The 25,689-nt window shown below is 37.9% G+C and overlaps 1 protein-coding gene across 1 annotated transcript; it reads left to right on the top strand.

The window, feature by feature from the left end:
• On the top strand, nucleotides 1–24,277 carry LOC149797680 (adenosine deaminase 2-like). Its single transcript, XM_089962592.1, has 3 exons — nucleotides 1–214; nucleotides 3,895–4,072; nucleotides 22,571–24,277. The coding sequence occupies exons 1-3, from the start codon at nucleotides 59–61 to the stop codon at nucleotides 24,115–24,117; spliced, it is 1,881 nt and encodes a 626-aa protein (XP_089818718.1). The 5' UTR covers nucleotides 1–58; the 3' UTR covers nucleotides 24,118–24,277.
• Nucleotides 24,278–25,689: the final 1,412 nt, after the last annotated feature.

Here is a 25,689-nt window from a genome sequence, read left to right as displayed (position 1 = left end):
TTAAGTAGAACCCCTCCACTGTTGGAGTTACATCAATCGGCTTTGCTAAAGTTCAACCATGACGTACCTTTGCCTGGGTCTGTTTCTATATTTTGGACTTGTGCATGGAAATTCGCACACGGCTGCCTTTTATGAATATACGCACTCTTTGAAAAGGAATCTTCTGCTGGAACTGGAGAGAGAATTTGCTGGTTGGGATACGCAACTTAGTGAGGTAATGTATATTTGTCTTTTTTATTGACTGTCAGCAAAAACAAAGATACAGTCTAAACTAATAATGCTTATTAACATAAACACCTATCAATCTTCAAATCTATGTTTTCATATATATATATATATATATATATATATATATATATATATATATATATATATATATATATATATATATATATATACACACACCAGTACTGCTCGTATATCAATCTGTGATCCGCCCACGGCACATTATTACGTTTAAACAGATGCTACAGATAGTATTTCAACAATAGTTTATATTTCAGCAGTAGGCTATGACATCTATAATCTTCAAATTGGTTATTAATTCCCACGGATTAACCATTAGCGAAAATATGTGTAATTTAAAAAAAAGTAATCCTAGGTTTCGAAATGAATCAATGATGCTAAAAATTTGAATCGAAACCTCTCTTAATAGTTTAATTTAAACGTCTTTTAAGTTCTTCTACAAGAAATAGAATGTTCAGTTTTATTCATACTGTATGGCAATGTGGCAATAATGTTTGTCTCGGCATTGAACATAGATACGAACCATTTAAGGGAATTCACGTTTTAAAGGTATTATTGGTTTTCTTTGTTTCCTTTCTTTGCTTTGGTAATGATGAAGAATATACAGCGGAAACGTTGAAAAGCTAATTCGGATTAAACGAACCTATATATATTACAAACATATGCTTAAGTGAAGGTCTGATGCATTTGTTTTGGTTATTAACAACGCTTCTCAATTATATGAGACGAAGATCAAGTGTGTCATATTTTAAAGATCATAAAAATACAAACATGGTGAATTATTATTCAATAAATTTGTATTGGCATATTTAAATATGTTTTAAACAAATATATCATTGTCATCTAAGAACCTACTAATGCTTAATTCTGTGATTATATAAATGTGTGTACTTTAAGTGGAAATGTTTCAGGGATTAGAGACAAAACATTTTGTTACTATGTGATGGCTATTTAAGTAATATAGTGGAATTTTGGTTTAAATAGTGCCAGGAGTTAATATTGTCATCCTCAAAAAATTTAATCTAGGAAATATACCACACTTTGCTAATACTGTTAGATAAATCCCGTAATGACCATATGTTAACTATTTAAGAAAATATAATTGGCTCCGTTTGTGATATGAATATTCAAATTTGTTTGATATATTATAAAAAAATAGAAATTTCAGTTAACAAAAATTCCATTTAAATTAGTTATTACTCAGTTCCACCATTGAGATGAATTTTACTACTCAATACGTGCCAAAGTGCACATTTGCATGCCTGTTTCTCACAGGTATAGAATAAACTGGAAATTAAGACTTCGATTATCCATACTTGTTTTACCCTCCATGCCGGCTCATAGATGTAGAATAAGCCTTATGCGCCATTCTACTTATCAAAGTTGGAGACTAACGAAGGTCGCTATTTTGCCTTGATGCTTGTCTCACTGATGACGTCTTTCACAATTTAATAGAGTTGAGTTTAGTTTATATCGATAATCTGACTTTATAATTTAAAGAGCTTTACGCTTTTTGTCGTTATCATTTTGTTTGCCCTTTTGGGAATATACATTCACTTGTCATGTACGGAAACGTCGGCGCAATGTACACAGTGAATTACAATATCATTGTGACAAGACTACAGTTAAGGCTACAGTGTTTCTGTTAATCGAAACAATGTCGTTTCCTCCAACCAATTGGAAATTGACAGCTGTTAACAATGTGCAGACAGTACCTTGCTTGACTTCAAATGCATCTATTTGTTGATACATTTGCTATCTCTTATTAATTTCTCTTTTAATTTTGTAAATCATGTCATTGTTGAATATATCTAAAAAGTTAGGTAACATATCCTTAATTTGGTCATGATATATATATATATATATATATATATATATATATATATATATATATATATATATATATATATATATATATATATGTACTCTTTGAAAAGGAATTTTACGCTACATGTATGTACATGATAAAACAATGGACGATCTTACCGGAATTACAACCTGGACATGCGCATAGACCAACACCATATGCTATTTGTACATGTTTGTTTAAACGATTACCAACTTTGCAATCTGTACAGTATCATCCACAGTAAATGCATAATCCCTGTTGAATCAGAGTTCTCTATGCCATTTAGGTTGCATTTTTTAAAAATCCTTACATCCCGCTTTACTCGCACATCAAAACCTGGGATGTATTTTATATGCCGTCTTTATCTTGAACTTGGCTTAGTTATGACACATTCTAATAGTAATGTTAGCACAAAGCATTAACATATTCTACAAACAAATGAGTGTAAATACAAGCTACATCATATTCTTCAGCTATGGAATTCAATCTCTAATACAAATGAGGACAACTGATAACGCTCGCAACCTTTTCATGTAAGGTTGCATCTTTTCAGGCAAAACAGTGACTATTTATGTAATGATGCATTACCGCTCGTGAAAATAAGTCTTTTGTTTTATACAGTACATAGTAGTGGTTTGGAACGGTGCATGGCATTTGTATTAACACAATTATGGTTTGCATTGTTGCCCTTCAAAAGGCAAGCTACGTAATGTTAAAATCGTTTTCATCATCTTTCTCAAATTATACTTACAAAGCAAAATAAATCTATGGCGAAGGGACACTTATTTGAGATAGCATCACGTCTTTTATGTCTTTAACTTATTATTTTAAAATTGTTTAAAAAACACATGAAAACTACACCGTTTTACCTTCTACAAGCGTGATTAGCTGGGATTAATTGGACTTGGAAATATGTATTGATAACTTTAATAATCCAAAATGTTTGATATACATCACAAACCAACTGTTACCGACAAATCAAATGCCTGATTTAGCATGCTGATTTAAACTAGCACAAAGCTCTTACAACATGTAACTGATGCAACAGCCGAAGCAACGATCGAAACCGTCTCCATGCACTAACAAATATCTTGACTAGACTAAAGTCACGTGCAGATAATGACAGGATAATGACTAGAATGGCTTTGAAGTCGATTAATGTTTCTATGTTAGTTCAATTTTAGCAACTACATTTTATTCAAATTGACATGATCAAAATTATTAGTTATACTGGCAAGGCTGGCGTTAGTTACCGTGGCAAGGCTGGAGTTAGTAGATGTGGCAAGACTGGCTTTATTTGCTGCTATGAACTGTTTCATTCTTGCTATGGAAACTGGACGAGGCAAAAACAAATGTCGAACATGTATTCTAAGTTGGTTATTATAACATATTTTCCTGAAAAAGCTTTAGTAATTGTCTCAATTTTCAAACAAAAAAATAAGTTTACATTTTAAATATAACCGTATCAGCATTACATGATATACCTGAGTATGAGGTGCAATTTCCAGCCAGGTAGATACATTCTGATTTGACGATTTAATTTCCGACAACATGATTATCTTGTAAAAAAAATGGCAGCAAAATCGATGTAATTTATTTGAAATATTTGGTAATATTGCATGCGGTAATCCACTATTGTGGACAAACTGATATACTCCCGCACCAGGCAGAAAATCGGTGACTGATGACAACCGACTAGTACATACTATGGCTTTTATTCCACACAAGTGAAGAATTTGTGCTCTAAAAAGACTCTTCGTAGACAAATACATTTCCCATCTAAAGGTTTCTTGTTATAGGATGAAGAAATAGTGAACAGTTACATGGTGTACCTGAAGTGGAGGGAGTTCCAGAGAACAAGGGAAGCTTTCATACCGTCAAGACCAATCCAGGATTACTTGGCTGAAATCCAAAGTTCTAAGGTGTATGAGGTGCTGAAGAAATTCCCCAAGGGGGGAAGCCTTCATCTTCACCACAGTAAGTAATATTTATATATGAATTCAATAATGTTAAGTGAAAAGTTCTCTTGGCTTCATGACTTCCGTATATTATGACATTTAATGTAAACATTGTCATTATACAAGAATATGTTTAAAATTTGGATATCGATGTATTGGAGCTAGAAACTTCCAGTTTCCCTTTCTCCCCAGATCCATCTCATCAACCACATTCAAAGTAAGGAATGGCAGACAGTAATAATTTATTCGTGATTCCTCCTGAAGCTATTGTGATAACTTATTTTATACACATCATTTTATTTATTTATTTATTTATTTATTTATTTGTCATGCAGTAAGTATGTATCGGTCCCCGCTAATTATCTCCTAAAAACTGTATCATAAAAGCCGCTTGTGGGTGCTACACTTATGATGCACATCACACTTTGAATGAAATATTCAAGGATGTTAATCGTTGGAGGCCAGCTTTTTTTAAATTTCGAAACACACATATAAACTAAATCTCAAGGGTTTCGTTATTAAGAATGAACACCTAATCGACTTAAATCGGCAAGATTCGTCAAATCAGTCACTGAGAAAGCTATCGTATAGTGTCAACACGCTCACAAACCACCCAAGGCTAAACTTGGTGAATCTCCCATACGGATAACTATTACGATCAAAATATAACTGAATATGAACATGTCCCGAGTGTCGGGCAGGTGGATTTTGAAAATGTTTTATGTATGATATTCAGCATTTGTAATGTGGCAGCGCTTTAATATTGTAATAAATTTAGAGTATGCGCATTTGGTTATAGCGCCCCGTTTTAAGGAATTCTTAGATTTGTGTGATTACTTGTGTGATTATTGGAATTCGGCGCAATGGAAATATCCCTAGCCCGAAATAATTAGCGAATTATTAGGAGCAAACGTCACGGAGTGAAGTGTTAGTGATTTTCCATGATGCCATGGTTCACTAGTAGTGAATTCAGGCCAAAACCGAATGAATGTCCCTGTCGTAAGATAGTCCATATTAAAATCTAGTGGTGTACATTGGTGGTGTGACTGCAGTGGCAGTATTTACGGTAGGAAACAGGTAAATTACACAAGGGAATAAATAAGAAGGGCAGATACCGTTTATGTCGCCATGGGGGCAAATGTGGTGTAGTTATATTGGCGAAATGTGTCTGGAAAGCATACATTGACTGCCCTAAGGTGGCGGAGTTAAAATAGATCCCGGTGTTATGGAATACTCGTACATTTTCTAAGGCTTGAACGGTTGAGGCACGGAAACATGATGAAGATAAGCCATACAGATGTGCGGTTGATATATATTTGGCAGTTTGTTTTAAGTGTGATCTTGCATTAATTAGAGTAAAATTTAGGTATAGAATGGACACGTCGGGCTTTCTAATTTACAACTGAAGTTGTATGGAAGTCTTTGGAAAGTTGGGGTAAACTTATGACTTCAAACGAGAATCGCGCCAGGGTTTGACAACCGCTCGGTCAAGTAAGGACCCTTGGGTTGTAACAATATTACTAATTTACAAAATCGTTAAATGATATTCAGTTTCCTAAACCCGCACTTATTATTTGTTTTGTGTGAAACGGAAACCATTACTAGAGCTTTGTTCCTCATCTCGTCAGTGTTTTTTAAAATACTTTTCTGCATAAGTTTATTCCGATCTTGATAATCATTGGTGAATATGGTAACACCCGTTGTTTGAAGAGATTTGCATTGATCTTTTTGCGCTGTCATACCAAATTAAGTCGACAATGCAGTAAAATCTGTCTGAGGGCAGGCAAATTTGGAAAGTAAGAAGAAGAAGGAAAACAAAAATGAACATTTTCAATCGGATTAATTGTCACAAAAGTTTAGTGTCAAGAACCTCGAACAAGTGCTGATTTATGTGGATGATTGTGTGATATCTATGAGGAATGTTTGAACGTGATTGCTCCAGATAAATCCAAAAATGCATTTTCGCCTTCATACTTAACATTCATTACTGAGTCATCGATAAGTAAAGACAAGAAAAACTAAAATGTAAAATTTTCCATGTTTCATCTGGATATCAGTAAGAACCATAACCTCAAAGGCAAGCTGTAAATCAGAAGACTCAGGCCTGGTGCAATATCTCATGACTCCTTGTGAAAGGAACGTACCCCAGTTGATAGGGCAAAGGAAGTTTAAGGGGACACACAATTTATAGGGTAATCTGAATTTCTATTGGGACGATAGGGGGTAATATGAGTTTATAGGGTATAGGGAGGGTAAAATCTAGTCATTTGTCACTTTGCAATCAAGATGGAACGATTTCAATGAGAAAGAAAAATAAAGTAAGAATCCACGACGCACACGAGCTAAAGTCTTGGCTCAAATTCATCCCAGCTATTTTGAAGACGACATGAGCCGATCCAGATCAACACCATCATCTGCAACCTGACCAAGATAGTCTACTCGAAGCCAAAATCAACCAGTAGCACATGAAAAGTATTATCACCTATGAGAGACGGAGAAAGACGCCACCAGAAAATTTAGAACTACGTCCTACACTTACACGGTTAAATTTAAAGATTTCAAGTCAGATGACGATGACTGGAGAAATTAGAAGGGTTCATCACCGATTTGTGGGATTTCTTGTTAACCGCACCAAAACGACACTTGCAATGTAAAGAAGACGATAGCTTGAAATCTCAATTTATCGCTACAGGTTGAATTCGCCCGTTTGGATCGTGTTCAGCAGCCCGATTGATCCTAGATCCTATCGACGATACGTGGACTCTAGTGTACATCGAACGTTACGGCGGATGTCATTGCTATGTCACGGTGATGGGTCACAATTTAACGGAATAAAACGGACAATTTCTTCCAAAATGCTATACAGAACAAGGCACTGAATGCCCAAAAGTCACCTTGAAAGGAGCCAAAATCATCCCCATGCAAGTGGGAAAAGTACGAGTTATAGATTCCATGAGTTATTTGACAATGTCTTTGAGTCGAATGCCTAAAACGTTTGGAATGAAAGAAATGGACAAGGGGTATTTTCCAAACCTTTTCAATACCGAAGCCAATCAGCACGCCATCCTGACGCTTCTTTTGCCTGACGCTCACTACTACGTCTCAGACAACATATACACCGGACAGCGAGAAGCTTTCTACACCAAGTGCCGCTCTCACACTTCAGAAACTTTCTATTTTCAGGAAGAAATGTTAACGTATTGTCGCTCCGACGTGGACATTTTATGGCGTTTCTGTGGAACTTTTGAGAACTTTGTATGGATCAAGGAGAGATCGACTCTGTTGATCCTTTGACTATGGGAGTTTAACAAACATTGATACTCGGTCAACGTTCTGCGCTGGCTACATTACTTCTACGGAAAGCAAGACAAATGGATTCAACATGTCAGAAACGGAGGAGGCGAAAAGACCATCCATTCGGATGATGGCTGGAAGTTAGAAGACCCCAATATCGTGTATGTATGGAAGCTTATTTCACTGATGCCAGACCTGTTATCCACAACGTCAGGCAAAAAATGAATTATTAGTCAACACCATGGAAGACGTTTATGCCCAAACTTACCAACAACACCGGAAGATAGAGTCATTAGGATAGCAAGTGGTAGAAATGTGGAACCAATACTATGGTAGACGTTTGAGAAAAGATCGTGAGTTTAAATGCATCGTTGAAAGTTACAAGGTGGTGGATCTTCGAAGCCCAACGGACAATTTATAAAAAGGACATACTTGCTGTGAAATGCGGATGAGGAGACAAACTCGAATACCTAGACGTGTGTTCGCTATAGCTTTGGATGTGAAAACATTGTCTCTTTTCCGTAGGACACCCACAATTGCAGACGGGAAACATCGATTTGAAAATCATTAGACGATACGAAGGACTGATTAAATGCAAAGTCTTGCCTCCCACCAATTTGTACTATCCCGTTTTACCTTACTATTGCCAAGAAGAACCTATATATATATTTTGTGCAGCACCAGTGCCGAAACTTGTAACCATGACCCACCTTGTCATCACACTCAGGAAGAACGAGCATTGACTGTAAAGTGCATCAGTGTGGAATCGTTTCGAGATCGAGAACTGGGATGCCAACTGTTAAAAGTGTACAACATTTCCCAAGAGAGAACAGCACCAAAAGGGCGACGATACTCAGAAAGACATTTGCTTGGGCTACGTGGATGTCTTTTTGTAACTTTAACAAGAAGTCAGCGGCTAGCCTTCCTTTTCTAAAACTCACGAAGACCAAGAGAAATTCAAAGAGGAATACTTATCCAAAGAGACGTTACTTCAGGCCACGTCGATAAAAACAAGAAAGAAGTTCGTTTGCTAAAGTCATGCTGAATTGTTGGTTTTGAGAAATGACACAACGACCATGCTTTCCCAGGACCGACTACTTGATGGAGCCCTCCAGCTCCGTCCAGATGATTCAAGACAAAAAATGTATATGAAAGACAAGATCTGATCCTGGTCATTTTTAACGAAGGGTTAGAGTTTTTACAGGAGAAGAATTTGGAAATGCTGTTTTTCCAGCCGACGTGAGGGCTCATGCTCGCTTAAAATTGTACTAAGCCTTACTCCAGTTAGGAGACCGTGTCCTGTTGCGCTCATCGTCCTCACTCTAAGATCAAAGAAGACCTTTTATGATCCTGGACGGACGAGCACTCCAAAAATAAGATTCAAGGCTTTGCTAGCGGTGGGCCTAAAAGTGACGGCTACGAAAAACGGGATAAATGAGGAGAATGGCACACCGAGTGTAAAGTCAAAGGATTAGCGATGAATCATCGCTCGAGCCAAGTGATGAACTTGGGCGCTGAAAGAAGCCTTGCGGTCTGGAGAGGATCGAGATTTTATAGTGACCACCTAAGAACCGCATAAAATTGCACGTTTACCCAATCACCAGCTCGTCAGCCGACTATCCGAAAAATTGTATCAAATCGTGTACCAGAAGAGAGTGCGGATCCCCAATCACTTCACTTTATCGTACTGTGCGACGTGTGGTGTGTGAGTAAAAGCGTTTATGTGGAAAATGTACATCTATTAACTTTAACAAAAAAGGTGTATTAAAGCTTTCTGACCTTTATGAGTAGCGTTGCAACAGATTCCGTCGAAGAAAGTCAACGACACTACTCAGAATTAAGGGGATTACCAAAACACTTGAAAAGAACTATTTCCTTTGAAATTTGGACGCCATATGGTGTTCGTGTTAGTGACTTCGTTTATGGGATGTCGTTTGCTAGCAGATTCTTTGTGGACTATTTAGTAACTGTACCCACATCAAAGAAATTATGGCGTCTCCTTTAAATTCCTACGAGAGACCCATTCTGTGAAAAGCGTTACGATTCTCAACGTCTGCTTAAGGTAAAGTTTCTTCTTAAAACATTAGCGACTGATAATGCTTACGAAGATGTGTGTATCGCTTGTGACCTACACCCTCACTGGGAAGATGTACGTGAATGGAAAGGTCTTGGCGTCGATGCTGGAACGCAAGAAGTGGCTGACGTTGCAACATATTTGTGTCATTGATTCCAGGAACAAAGTGAACTTAAAACGTCATATGAACTCTGTGACATATAAACACGTGTTAGCCACAGTGCCAGAAACACCCAACACAGAGGAAAACAGTCAAATCCAGGACAGAGGCAATACCGTCGATGACATCGACACAAATGAAAAGCCATTCTGGGAGGAAATATGTGAGGCTGTGCAAAGTGTAGAAACTCCAAGAACATTACAAAGTGTCCCTAGGGCACCACACATTCATCGACACTGTTGGACAGTGACTTGTTTGTATTGCATTGTGATCGTTTTGCTTGTCATGTTAGACATGTTCTTGACCATTGGCTCTTATGTATTTTTGTGATTCGTTATTAATAGCCAATGTTTAACACTCGATAAAAGCCGTGTACCAAAACGAATAAAAGATTTTGTCTTTTCCATGTCATTTTTAAAATTATTCACACTTTCACTATGGCTATATCATCCTCTTTCTATTTGTTCTTCTATTTTCAATTCATTGACAAAAAGCTAGATGGTTCCAGATGGGAGACCTTGTATCTTCCCCATCCTTTTAAAATGTTGATTGCTGCCCCAACGTATGCTCTAACACAAAATTCATTTAATCGATCGTTCAACACAACGCATCGTGATGTGTGTACAGAGTGATAATCGGCTTACAACCTCCTTTGAGAAAGCCAAGCAGATTTCATCATCCTTGTGGAAGGCATTCCTCGCGAAGACGATGGGATTGTGTCTGATACCAGGCAAACACATCTGGTCATCTTCGAAGACATGTTAAGAGAAGGCGAAGAAGAAATTAAAACGTTGGTTTACACGCAAATGGCATCATCGTAATGCCAGTGTCATTTACATTACCCAAACTTGTTTCAACAAAATGAAGCCCATCATACAATCAGTATCAATGCGCACTAAGTGGTGTTGTTTTAAAGTCCCATAGATAAATCTCAAGTGCAAATGTTAGCAAAACAGTAAGGAACTCTTTGGCTGATTCATGCTTACGACTATGCCACTCAAACATATCACGCCTATTTAGTCATTGATTTAAAACCCACCACACCCGATCTTTTGCGAGTTCTTACCTATCTGTTTCACAACTGGTGCCAAGATGGAGGGCCTGTCGGTTACAAATTCCCATCGGCTTAAAACAAAAACTATAAAAACCTCCGATACTTCTGGTCTGTCACACAAATCGTCAACATGACTTCCCTTCAGTCTTATCTTTTAGTCAGAATGATTCGTTGCTTGTAAGGTATCAGTTAGGAAAAAAATCGAGCGTCCACCTCGGACGCGGAAGGTCGTGAGTTCGATCCCCGGCCGAGTCATACCAAAGACTTACAAAAATGGTACTAACAGCTGCCTCGATTGGCGCTCAGCATTAAGAGGTTAGTGGTAGGACTCGTCGACCTGGTGTCAGGATAATGTGACTGGGTGGGACATGATGCTACATGTCTGCGGCATGATGTCCCTGTGCTACACATCACTATAAACTGTCACACTGCGATATGACTAAACAATTGTCAAAGCTACGTGAAAAATCCAAATCACACACACACACACACACACACACACACACACACACACACACATACACACACACGAAAATAATCCACTAAAACCTTTTCATGTCTTGGAAGTTCGTCTCAAGCAAGTGTTACAATGGTTTACGGTGACAGCACGTCAATTACATCAATGGATCTTTCACATCCTTCATCAAACAATTTTGACAAACACAAAGTAGCCCTGTCGCCACTGGAAGATCATATAATCGACACTCAAACCGGAAAACAAATCATTTTGAAACCTGGCGGTAGTGGCTCTCTAGAAGGTGTCATTATTCATTCCCTGTTAAATGGGATCCAAAGGCCACTACAGTCACTCCCAAGACAAAAGCCTATCCCTAACAAAAATGTTCCAAGGTGTTTTATATACAGGTTCGATATAAAAAGATGAAGATAAAAAAGACACCTTTTGCGGCAAGACCTCATACGTGTACTTTGTAATCTCATGAAAGAAAAAGCTGACTTTAGTGCCTTACCAAAGATGGATGGAATTCCTTTGGCAAGAAAACCGAACTCCTGCTCCAGTAATATTGCAGCGTTCTTGTTGAACCCATCCTCCACGCCCCAATGAAAAGAACTCAAAGCTTGAGTTAAAAAGATTATGTCAACTCCATCTTCTGCAGGAAGGAAAAAGAAATAGGGAAAACAGAAACGAAGGGAAAAAGAAAGCAATAAAATGTGATCACCACCACGACCTTCGATTTTTATTCCTGTGGCACATCGGACACGCCAAGCAGTTTCCATCAACCCACTAAAACATGGGTTGCATCAATGAACAGTGGGTAATTTCTTGAAGAGAGTCCTGATGGATGCTCTTTTAGCCAGCATTTAATATAATCCTGTCCATCCTGCTTGTTATGAAGGGGTTTAAATATGCATTGTGCTAACAAAACATAACAGAAAAGCGTACGTTTATCTCAGGTGCAACGATGATTACAAGAAAAAGCCACGTACACGTTGCTAAAACCCATTCGACAAAAAGTTTCCATAAGTACAACTGGTGTTGAAACAAAGTGATCGTCATCATCTCCGATGGAAACAGGCAAAGGCACCGAATTTCTGAACCAAGCTTTCCAAAAAGATTTGAAGATAGCAAAATCCATATTTTCAAAACTGAGAAAACTAAAGACAGCATCAACACACTCAAGTATATCGATGTCTTATGTCTTACCGCCCATTGTTAAAGCTTACAACCAATCTTACCATCGATGCATCGGATGCGCAGTCGGAAACACATCGAAGCGATCGCGATTGAGCACATGTTTGATACGTCACCTACTGTTGTCCCCAGGAAACGTGGTCTGTTGACGACGGGAGATTTGGTGCGCATTGGCGAATCGAAACGCACTTTCGACAAAGGTTATTTACCGAAGTGAATCGCTGAATTGTTTTGTGTCACTGGAAGAGTGTGTGGCCGTCATCGTTCCGTCTATAAATTGGTAGACATGAACTGTGAAGTGTGAAATGTGAAATGGAACTTGCCCGAGTTACAACAAGTGACGAAAACAGAAGACGACGTTTAATACATTGAAAGCATTTTCTGTGAAGAACCCAGTATGTTTTGAGTGCAAATACGTTGGAAAGGAAACCCAGAGTTTTGATTCTTAGATCTATGCTTCGCAAGTCATCTACTATAAAAAGAAGTGACCATCATGCCTTTCAACACATAATCAGCGAAAGCAGCGACCACTCCTACTCCGAGTTCTACTCTTCAAGATGTACAATAGCGACCCCTATATGTGTTGTGAAGAGAAAGTGTGCCTAAGACCCACTACGTCATTTTCTGTCAAATCTTTGGGATGTGGCTCTGGTACAAATCATTCATCCCACGCAAAGCCTAAACATCACCGAAAATTAAAACACTTTCGAAGTCGAAATCCTGAATGAGCAAGTGCAAAATTATTTGAATGAATGCGCTCCTAATGTTACCTCTTTCAAACAACAATCCAGAATCAATCCGGCATTCACAATCTATACGTTCATAATTCATGCAGGCTATTATTTTAGTGATCAACACCTGGTGGAAACTATCCTGGTTCAATATTCAATTTGGCAAAGCCATGGACAGAACGAAATGATGTGTCACAATCGACTTCTTTAAAACAGCTCGTCGGATGCCAAAACATTTTCCATTAAATTTTGTCCTTAATTGTTTGACAGTTTGGGTGAAAACGTCAACATAACCCTTAATTATGCATCCATCATGGACAATTTTACTTTTTTTAAACGTTTTTTCGTCGCCCTGTGGAACTTAACGAAGGATTGGATTTGATGTTTGTATACTCCGATATTGTGGAGTACAATATGGTGAGACACACCGCTGCGTCCATACTGAGTCATTCGTTTCGAAGTGGATTCTGCCGTGGCTAAAGACGAGGAATGTGGAAACGCCCGTCACGTATACCGCGCATTTGTAACATCTTCATTATTTGCCTGCCAGCAAGTTGTATTTCAACAGTGTCAATATTGGAATAAATGGAGTTCTGGAACAAAATATTCCATTCTAGAAAGGAAAAGTCAAGGTGAAACTACAATTGCGGTATAGATTATCTATCTAATTGTAAGTCATGTATCCTGTACACCGTGGAGACGATCGACGGCGAAGGCATAGTTTAGGAGATATGTTGAAATCTGCGTCTCGTTCGATGGCAGGACACAGCAAGGACAATGTAGAAAGAGACGTTGACGATACCAATTCATATTTCATAAAAGCGTTGCGAGAAAGACTAAGAAAAGAACAGCCGGAAGATTATAAGTATTTGATTATTAAAACAAATAATGATGCACCTTCACAGTGTTTTGCGACTTTTCCATGTCAGAATTGGATCTGTCTGCTATGTCACCCACCACGATGACGATGTAAGATTCCCAATGTCTAAAACCGCTCCAGGAGTCGATATCAGAACTTCCTTGCCGATCGAAAGATCAAAGTCAAAATTGGAAATTGGTAATGAATACTATGACATATCTCAGCTAAAAAAAGGGACACGCCAAGGTAGCGTACTAAGCCCAACACTATTCAGTATTATGATAAATGACCTAGACCTTCAATCGATTCAAAGAAAATGAAACTCTTCCACTTCTTTGATGATAGCGGTGTCTGGATAGCAAGCAATCGATCCTGCGATACAGTTATCAGTGAACTACAAAGAAAGCTTAACAAGATTGGAAATTGGGCTAATAAATGGGTTTCAAAATACCTCCAGATAAAACAAAATGGGTAGTCTTCTTCTCAAAATTAAGAGACAAAAGGATCCACCTGGTCTTATATTTACACAATATTCAATGGTTATGTAAGACACCAGTAATCAATTTCGAAGCAATAACCTTAGGAAATAAATCAGTCGAGCCATCGAAACTGAAAACAAATATACTTTCTACAATAGAAAGTAAATATAAAGGATACGCAAGAATATTTATTGATGGCTGAAAGTCCTCAGATATAAACAGGACAGCAAGATCAATTTATATACAAGGAAAGAACATAGTGTTAGGAAATAGATTACCTAATGACTGTTCAATATATACTATCAAATTCAGGACAATTATAGAAGCCCTAAATGGATACATGACAACCAAATCAAGAGAGCAGTCGTACTTAGCGAATATTTAAGTGTTTTAAGATCAGTAGAATCTAACAAGTCACAAACAGATCTAATTTCCTATGTGACACAAACCTACTACTTAAAAAAATTAGCCACGGACAACAAATAGTAGAACTCATGTGAATCCCGTCCCATATGTATATACCGGGAAACGAATGAACTGACAAGGAGGCTAAATTAAAACTGCAAGTAAAATGACTAAATAGATCATGTACTGTATACATGAAATTTACAGTATAATCAGGAGGAAAATTGATAAGAAATGGCAAGCTCTTAGGAACAGATTAAGAATAAAGTTCTTTATTCGCCATCAAAAATCAAGCCCATGAAAACATATCCATCCCAAAACTAAAAAACATGCAAGATATGAGAATAATTACCCGGATCAGGACTGGAAAAACACTTTAAGCGGGCCGTTTTGGTAAAGTTCTATCAATCGATAGCGCAAGATGAACTTTGTATCCCCACTGCCCTCAGTCAGAAGACTTACACCATGCCTTAAATGATCGTTCATGGTGCGTGTGTGTGATTTGGATTTTTAACGTAGCTTTAACAATTTTTCAGTCATATCGCTAAGATGTCTGCAGTTTGACAGTTTATAGTGATGTCTAGTACGGGGGCATTATGCCGCAGATATGTAGCATGATGCCCCAACCAGTTACATTATCCTGACACCAGGCCGACCAGTCCCAACACAAACCTCTTGTTGCTGAGCGCCAAGCGAGGCTCCATTAGGTCTTTGGTATGACTCGGTCGGGGATCGAACCCACGACCTCCCACATCCAAGGCGGACGCTCTAACCACTAGGCCACCAAGAAAACTCTTTCAGAAAAACCAGGAAAAATATACGCACAAGGTACATATCCGGGATTATTGATGCCATCTTTCACTAGCACAACCTTGATTTATCAAAACATTCTCAACATTTTTCAGATATATTGATACAAAGTAATAAATAGTTAACAGTTTCTATATTAATTTACTCAAAGTGTAATTATTTACTCTTCTACTTGTCCGTACCCATCCTATATTCGTACACCTGACCTAGGGCAGAGCGATATGCACTGTAATGCCTTGTGAGAGGGACAGGAGGAACAAAACAAAAGATGCATGTGCGCAGTCTCAGACCCATCATCAAATGCGACTGGGTCCCGGCCTCTCGTACCTCTACCAGCCGTATAGGACCATGCCTATTAACGGTGTTAGTACTAGATATATTAGGGACTTTTAAATCTTTGATGAAAAAAAATATTTATATCCCTTGTCAGTTAAATGACATAACATTAAAATTAGTATCTCTTGTGACCAGTTGTTAGGTTGACATTAACTATAAGATTATAAATAGGTTCAGAAAAAACCCCACAATATTAGTCGTCAAGATATTCAACTGACATGTAATTAAACATTTATGATCACCAATTATTTACATAAACCAGTCATCAAGACCGATATATTAAGTATCGTTAAGTAACGAAATTAAATAGGAAAAATAAGTTAAGTAGGGTCCCAAATTAACGAATTATGAGATGGTTAAAGCGTAAACCATCAGGCCCACCGCGCAAGTTGGACAAACGTAGAATAGGATATAAATGGTCTATACATAGCTAGATTGGTGTACCTCTATGAAACGTGGTCCTTAAATTAGCTACTATAAGATGGTTAAAGCAAAACCACCAGGCCCGGTCTTACAAGAAGACATTACCGGAATTAACCAATTCAAAACTTAATTTAAAAACCATGTCATTTATAATAAATATAATTAAACACATCAGCGGGTCACAATTAATTCACCAAGCCATACAGAGCACAAAGAATCAACAAGCATTATTCCAAATTCCGGCAAGACGGTAAATAATTATGTATGGAATAGTCGGCAAAGCATTGCCAGTGGATGTGGATTAACACCAGTGGCATCTGTGCAGCTCCCTTGCCCCAAAAGTCGCCAAATTTAAATTTATAAACAAAACCCCAATCAAAACTAAAGTTGGCTGTGTTGCTCACTTCATCAAACCACAAATAGCAGTCAACAGTATTCAAAAGTATGCAAGTCGACACATTTACTTTCGGAAAACAGGGATCAAAAATATCGCGGGATGTTAACAATCGGCTCCCTTACTGTCTCCACCCCTTTCTCCCTGCCCCGCCTGGATATGTAACTAAATATTGTGTCATGAACATATGCAAGGCTGCATATCTTGAGCTGAGACGCATCAGCTCAGTTCGCAAATATCTTCTAGTTGATGCCACTAAAACACTTGTGTGTTCATTAGTACTTTCAAGACTGGACTATTGTAACTCAATTCTGTCTGGTTCATCTCAATATCTACTCTCAAAACACAGCTGCTCGGATCATACTTAGAGTACCACGATCAGAGTACATCTCCCCGCTGCTCTGTACTCTACACTGGCTATCCGTTCGATCCAGAATCAAACACAAAATTTGTTCTCTGTGCTACATTTCACTGTCGGACTCTAGTCCAACATACCTATCTGACCTCACTCATGTGTACACACTAGCAAGATACTTACGCTCCTCTTCTGACAATCGTATACTCATTATTCCAAGTATGAAAACAAAGTCATATGGACAGCGTTCTTTTGCATACCAGGGCCCAGCAACGTGGAATGAATTGCCCACTGAACTTAGACACAAAGACACAGTGATCACATTCAAGAGAGCTCTCAAAACTCACTTATTTCGAGAGCAAGAACAAACTTAAAAACCTAATAATGTTTCCTACCTTAAATATTCTCAGCATGTTTTTTTATTTTTTTTTAATGTTTGTCTAATTTCATGTTGTTTGTTTTTGTAATAATATTATTATGTTTCTTATCTTATAGGTGTTGTCTAAAGTTGTAAAGCGCTTAGAGCTTTTAAAGATTAGGCGCTATGCAAAGTCCTCATTATTATTAAAGCGTTGGGTGGGTGGTGGTGGGGTGGTGGTGAGGCTCCATACCAACCCCCCACAATCAATTAAAAAACCAATAATTAAGGTATTAACTAGTCGTCCATGCCCGATGGGCGATAGCGACTTTAATTTATTATCATCATCTGTTTGATTAACATTCATTCTCGACTAGCGAAGCACGAAGCAACACGGATTTGTATTATAGTCATAGATGGAAGTGCATATACCAGAACAAGCCATGAAAACAATCTTTCGTCTTGGTCTAAAACTTGCACCTGGCTGGAGCCTTAGGACACAAGTATAGAGAACAAAGTTGCTACTAATCTGGGAAGGAAACAACTTAAATTGGAGACAGAACGCCCCAGGAAGAAGAAAAAGAAAACCAGTATATCATATGAGAACACCAACATCCCAGAGTTAACAGAAGCAGACAATTGGTGCTGCTAATACATCTCCGTTTGGAACATCTGCTTCTATGCTGACGACACAAGCTACACAGACTAGCATGGTTATGGGGGACCAGTCGCCTCCATGGCATGAAATATGAAGACGAGTAGGATCTCTACTAGCAATGGTTAGACAGAAGCAGGCAGAGGTACTTGAAAGCAGAAATAAAAACTGGAAGAAATACTATCAATATTCCATAGACCTTCTATACCAAAAACAACACCAGAAGAAGGACCTAAGACATATACGAAATGTTCAGTGCCATAAAACATACAACTAATTACAACAAAACAATAACAACAATTACTCCAACGGCGGCAACAACATCGAAAAAAAAAAAAAAGGCGGGAATAACGTAAAATGAAATACCCGCAACATCTTCAACTGCAATTACATCATAACCATTGACAACAGCTGCCATGTTGCTGGAAAATAAGACCTAGGGTAACCGCAACCTGTAATAGAAACAATGGGACAGTATAAAAAGACCCTAGAAAGGTAGCATAACGTTAGCAAACACCTTTGCAGCGGTAACCATGGCAGATACATCTTCTGACGAAGAAACTCCACAACTGGAAGAAGAGGAAACAGTAGAGGAAGACGAGTTGGATCCAGACAGACAGTGTTTATTGGATTTGGGACAAGAAACCGCACTTGAGGATATCAAAAAGGCAAATAATTTTATTAGCTCTGTGAAGTATCTAGGATGGAGATAGCTAAAACTCGAAAGACAAAGCCACAACAATTGCAGTTCTGGGTCACAATCCTCAGCCTATACTACCTAGAAGCCTACGAAAATCACCCCCTATCAAGTTTGATTGAAGTAGCAGAACAACTGACTGAGCTGTTTGGGCTAGAGGCATTTCAGCAGTATGAAAATAAACGGAGTGCTGCGGAGTGTAAGGAACAGGAGGACCGGTTCAGAACGTTTTGATTACCGGCATGACAACAGCCTTTTTAGGGCTCTTTTCAAGTGTTATTTGTTGTAGGGTTTCCACTGTGTCTTGCAAACCAGTTTGTATCGAACCAAATAACAAATATGTTCCTTTATTCACCGTTCGAAATCGAATCTATATTTATAGGTTACTGCATTTGTATGGGAAAATATGAACGAGTTTTTTGATGGAATACTGCACGACCTTGTTAGTGCAGTATATCCTTCCGACAAAACGAGTTCATATTTTCCCGTACAAATGCTGTAACCTTTTTATTATATGCTCATTTTTTTATTCTACCTAAGGCTTAATTATACAAACAAAATGCACTACAATAAACAACGTAAATGAATGTTTGCCGCATGCCAAACTAAACACACAAGCGCATATTCATCATTACACAAATCAAGATTATTACTGCGCACATAACTCTGCCCAGATAAATTTGAACTTAGTCGCGCGCTCGACATAAATTTCGAAAGAAAATGGCGTGTTTAGTTAAAATTGAATTTTGGAGTCATATTGTGAATACACCAGATTGAAGAAGCTAGGGAGAAGCGTGTTGACATCTGCAAATGTGTTTCTGTTTCTGTCAATGACTGTTTGAAATCATGTGGGCAAAATATGAAGTCTTTCAATTGCAATTATGAAAAAGACGCTATGGAATTTAATGCTTATTTCATTTTGAGTGCAGTAAGGATGATGTAATTGCACTTATCATCGAAATTACAGTACAATTCCGAAATGTGTAATCCACATTGAAAACCTATGACATGGCTCATGTAATTCGAATTTGCAGAAAATACATTCTGAGGAAATTCAGGATGTAAAACTGTAAGTATATTTTATTTTGCCATTCTTATCACCAGCTAGAGAAGAGAGTATATGACTTGTCACTTGTATGTATTTGTAAGGACCTTATCTTGCGTCTTTTATATACTGTAGCTAGCCTAATTCCGAAACATTGTATCAACGTGGAATGTGTCAAAGCAGCTGGTATGTGGCAGATCACGAAACATCTGTTTTAGTTCATTCAGAAACAAATTTAAACAACCACAACGTAAAGAGCATCTTATGCGAGTGTACATGATTTATGTACAAATCAAAAGTGCTGGCGTCTGCATCCATTGTTTGTTTACAATAGAAAGTAGTTCCTTTATGCACGTGAATGCTATATGTGTATTGTCGCGCGGGTTCAATGTCTAGTAATATTGCACGATTCTGACAATGTAAAGTTAACGTGGGAAAAAATGAGCATATAATAATACCTAATATTGACTTAATACGCATGCGTCACTTAGAATGCCTAGATTAAACATTATTTAGGACCTTTAAGTAAACTCTGTACACTAAAGTGTATATGGGTAGGAAGTAGGTAAACTGATAACAATATATTGAACTAATTGCACAGGTGGCTTTCAAACCTTTTGTAATAGGAAATATCCCATTTTAATTACCGGGCAGGATTTGATTCTTGTACGCCTGGCGTTTCAGTAGTCATTGTTCCGGCCGACGCTTGGAGCTTTCGTCTGACCCCTCTCCCTCCTTTCCATGACACGGACTACCAAGGACGAGTGTGTTGGCCGATTCCCACTCGTCTAGAAGTCAGGTGGCCCAAAGAGCGTGTAAGCATGGAACCGTGGTGGCGTCTTAGGGCTGTGTCCACTCAAGCTGGACGTATTATACTGCTGCGGTGGATGTCAATTTAGAATGAGTGATTTTGGTCTATTCCCACTTATTAGAACCTACAAACACGTCGATTGCTATTTCATTGCCTCTCAAGATGTTTGCTTAATTAAAAAGCACACCTTGTGTGCAGAAACGCGTGACAGGAGTGGCACGTGTTCTCCTCTCGCTAGCAATTAAGAAAACCGCCTTACGGGCATAAATAAGTCGCGAATACCAAGTCGTTGAAATCGACTGTAATCCAGTTAAGTAAGTCACACTACCTGTCGTTGACGTGTCAACAACCCCGAAAATTAGATGTGTATATGATTTGAGAGATGGATGGTATTGGATGGTTGAGGTGGAATATGGTTTAGAGAAGATAGCGACCTATTGGAAATATCCAGCTAATTTACAGTTCATGGCAAAACGGGTGTCAACCGTTCAAGAAGCCATGGACCTGATTCTAGAGGTATAGTTCGAGGAAGAGAAGAAAATAGAAATATTAATACCATATGAACATTGTAGAGTGGGTCTATTGAAGACAACCTTGGACTTGATGCTGGTGACTGAGGACTTTTTTAAAGAAAAGATAGAGGCTGTGTCCATTGGCCCTACCCATCCTTAAGCTGTGTGAAAAGGGATCTTCTGCCTTAAGGAATCTGACACTCTTTTGTGAGGAACGTCATGACGGAAGAAGTGGATAAGATCAAATCCATCTGGGCTAAGGAAAGTAAGAAGAAACAGATATAAATTACAGGACTGAATAACAACTGAATCCAAATACATTAAAAGTTTAGAGCCTTGGGCCATCCTAACTGGATTCCAGAGGATGGAAAGAAGAAAAATATGAATTTCCTCCAAAGAGTAAGAAATTGTTGGACGAAATGGAGGAAATAGAAGAATAATAAAAATGAAACCAACGGCCCTTTTTAGGCCACCCGATTGCCTAGAAAAGATCTATATTGGTTGCATAAAAAAATTATGTCTTTATGTTGTATAGGTAAGTGTGTATTTGTTCGTTTGTGTATGTCTATGTTTGTCCCTATCAACCCCTTTATAAACCCTTTGTCCCTATAATCCCATTTTCAATTCACCCTTGTCACTCTATATTTTTCAGAGGTTCCTTGTCCTTATAAATTATGCCCCCTACGGTCCCTACGTAAACTGATATTGCCCCTTATCGTCCCTATATAAACTGACTTTACCCTGTAAATGTTTGTCTCTATAAATGTCGTTTGCCCTATAAATGTGTCCGCCATTTTCCTCATATAAACTCATATTGCCCCGTATCGTCCTTATAAAAACCTTATCTGTCTATTTACCTACCAACTTACCTACCCGCATGCCTGCCTGCATGTCTGCCTGCCTACCTACCTACCTACCTACATGCATACATACATACATACATGCATACACATGCATACATACATACATACATACATACATACATGAATACATGATCTGCTCATGCATTTTCTTTTAGTTGATCTAAGGTTTACCATTGGTTTCATGTGGATTATAAGCTGTCAGAACATGACTCTCCCAAGAAGTACCATAATTTCAAGCATAATACACATATTTGCTTGAAGTCACACAATGTTTAGCGACGTAAGAAAGAAGTTTTAGTCTTATGCAAGTGAAACACCTAATGGATAAAGGTTCTGCTCCAGTCTATACCCTCTCTAAATTTTACTGTATAATTTTTCATCCTTACGAAATGTAGAAAGTGAAAACATCCATGCATTTTCAATTTAACATTCGGCAAATTATAATTCAACAAGAGTTGTGGTACCAATACACAACTTCCTGAACAAAATAGTCGTCCCAAGACCATATAATTATTAGTTTATTGCCTTAACGACTTATGAATTGATTTCAGATCAGGTGGTGAGCAAGAGCATTCTACTGGATATTATCCTTAACTCAAGCCTCTACGACAATTTGTATTTTAAAACAAGTGGCCCAAACATATGGTTCCTGGACTTCTTCGTCAACCCACCTATAGGATGGTCCAAGGTAAAGGACAGTTTCACTGATGACTCACTCAAAAATCTTCTGTTGCCACATTTGATATTTACAAAAGTGATGGATGATAAGGCAATACATAATCCCTCAGATAGTGCGATTCGTTGGCAACAGATGTCACCTTTGTTTGGCCGGGCGGGAGCAAGCCTGGTTGATCATGCTAACATCACCATTAAACACATGGAAGCTATGCTAAAAGTTGCACTTGATGAAAATGTTCAATACCTAGAAACTAAGTCATCAGCAGAAAGAAAACTATACGTTCTTGACCCATCCAAAACCGAAACCCACGGAAAACTTTCCATTGATGATGACAACGGCGAGATGGAACTAAAGGCGGTTGACTCAGTTGTCAAGAACTTTATAATGAAACATCCAGAATTTATTGGATATAAACGAGTAATTTACAGTCACCGTGGAGCTAATAAGAGAAACATTAAGAAAGATTTGTACAAGGCTGTAAATCTCTACGAGAAATATCCGGAGCTAATTGCAGGCTATGATTTAGTTGCTGAAGAAGACCTTGGGCACTCTCTTTTGTTCTTTCAGGAGGATTTTAACACGCTGCTAGCGGCACATGACAAGTTACCTTATTTCTTTCACTCTGGCGAAACCAATTGGCCAGATGATCTTTCAACATCCGTGTACCCGGAAGACCCTTTAAGCACGGCGACGAATCTGTATGACGCCATCATTTTAGGCGCAAAGAGAATCGGCCATGGTATAGCTCTTGCTAATCATCCATATTTGATGGAAGTTTTAAAGAGTAAGAAGATCGCCATTGAAGCAAATCCCGTCAGCAATATGTTGCTTGGATACGTGCAAGATCAGCGTCATCATCCTGCAATCACATATTTCCGTTATGGAGTTCCGGTCGTCATATCCGCCGATGATCCTTCTACATTTGGATATGATTCCTTCACGATAGATTGGTACGAGGCTTTTATGGCTTGGGGTCTAGATCTCACAGACTTGAGACAGCTGGCGACAAATTCTCTTCAGTATAGTTCCATGTCATCAGACGAGAAAATAAATGCTTATGCAAAATGGAGAAACGCGTGGAATAAATTTATACAGGAAATGAAGAATGAAGCATGTGGAATTGATTTCAAAATCACGGAACCATTCATAGGTAGTATTTTCCCCAAGGAAGGATACATTTCAATAGGTACCAAGGTTCAGGTATTTGGACGAAATTTCGAAAGCTCTATATGCCAGACAGTTTTATGCAAGTTCGGTGACGAAACCAGCAAAGGCCGATATGTGAGTAACAATCTGATCACGTGCCATTCTCCAACATCAAGTCAACCAAGAGTGGTTCCTTTTAGCATTTCTTTTGATAATGGAAACACTTTTTATTCTTCTAACCTAACTTTCAGCTTTATGAACAAAATGAAATAGACATAACTTTCCATTACTGCATTTATTATTGGATGAAATTGTACTAAACAAAATGCGCTCATTGTGAAGCAGCAGCTTGGATTGTTTCCAGTAAAGCAATAACCTTTCTTGTATGTTGAGATCAGGAGGAAATAAATATTACTCTTCAGCAAATATAAAATTTGTTAGATTATTTTTGTTCTAGTTTTCGACCGCATAAATACGCATCAGTATTAAAATCGTACTATTACAAATATAAGCAATTTAAATGTTATACGGTATAAGGCATCGTTTATAAAAACAAGATTATTGTAAACTGAGGTGATGATATTAAAAGTTGTTTCAATATATGTTTTAAATGTTACCAGAAAAAAGTATTCATATTATCCAGTCTTAAATTGTGGCACAACTTTAAAGTATTGACATTTGTTTCATGTTAACGAGGAACCAAAAGAATTTGCTAGGATTATTCTACCTGGCATTTGTAATTCAAGACAATGCAATCAATACAATGTGAATTAACGCATGCAAAATTACAACGAAAGAGTCTACACCTTTTTCTTGCGTGTTAGAAACAGTAAACAACAAATTGGCTGGTTATCCTTTTAGATTAAACTCAACATTACGTCGATGAAACAAATTGCATGATGAACTTACACCATGCACTTTCGAAAAGTGATGGCATAGTTGTCTTTAAGGCGAAGTTAACTGAAGAATCAGGAGATAATCATTTACCATATTGTTGGAACCCACGCACTTGCTTTATTGTTAGTATGGACGACGTAGATATAACAGATTGCTATTTGGCTGTCCGGAGCTTGATATTCTTGATTTTGAAATTGATATTTTATTGAGTTGATGTGGAATAGTTTACTAGCTTTGGTTAGGAAGATGGTACAATTTTTCGAATTAATTGCATGTAATGATTATTTGCATATTATTATATACAGAAAAAAGAATGAAGAAATATAGTGAGAATTAGATGCTGCTGCTGCTGCTGATGATGATGATGATGACGATTATTATGTCGACAAGATGTACGAATTGCTTGACAGTGAAAGAGAACGACGGATGGAAACATTTCCATTCTTGCAAGGACAAAGAGAATTGAAAGTGTGAATCAGTCTGAGGATAAATTAGGTCTGGGAAAAATGGAGAGGTCCACTCGTCTGCCATCTCTAATTAAGTTGATATGGTGCTAGTTGAATTAATATTTAAAACGTATATGAGATTATCGTGTGTTGCTGGTCTGGGGTTTAACAGGAGTGTAACATTAGCAAGCCAGTCTGAATATTACGGGAATTTGACAACGGTGGAATCAGTAGAGATTCCACGACTTTTGCTTCCCTTCCCCATCTATCAAGAGTTTTTGTTATGGTTAGATTTAATGCATTTGTTGTATGTTTCGGACTTAAACTAGTCCAGAATGATAATGTTAAAATTTGCCGCTAAATATAGTAACAATAATTTAGCACTGGCGACAAGATGAGTCAATAAGTTCACTAAAATGAACGTTCTCTTCTGGTTTACTGTGTGCAGTTATGATTGGGTTACAATCAACTCACAAGTTATCAGCGAAGCACCGAACGACAA

This window comes from Sinohyriopsis cumingii, chromosome 6 (genome assembly GCF_028554795.1).
Source record: "Sinohyriopsis cumingii isolate HCF-2022 chromosome 6, ASM2855479v2, whole genome shotgun sequence".
NCBI lineage: Eukaryota > Metazoa > Mollusca > Bivalvia > Unionida > Unionidae > Sinohyriopsis > Sinohyriopsis cumingii.
This window is presented reverse-complemented; position numbering and strand designations above follow the sequence as displayed.

Coding starts and splice junctions, on each gene's coding strand:
- LOC149797680 (XM_089962592.1), top strand. CDS start 59: ATGACGTACCTTTGCCTGGGTCTGTTTCTATATTTTGGACTTGTGCAT. Junction 215..3,894: donor GGGATACGCAACTTAGTGAG/GTAATGTATATT, acceptor TTCTTGTTATAG/GATGAAGAAATAGTGAACAG. Junction 4,073..22,570: donor AAGCCTTCATCTTCACCACA/GTAAGTAATATT, acceptor AATTGATTTCAG/ATCAGGTGGTGAGCAAGAGC.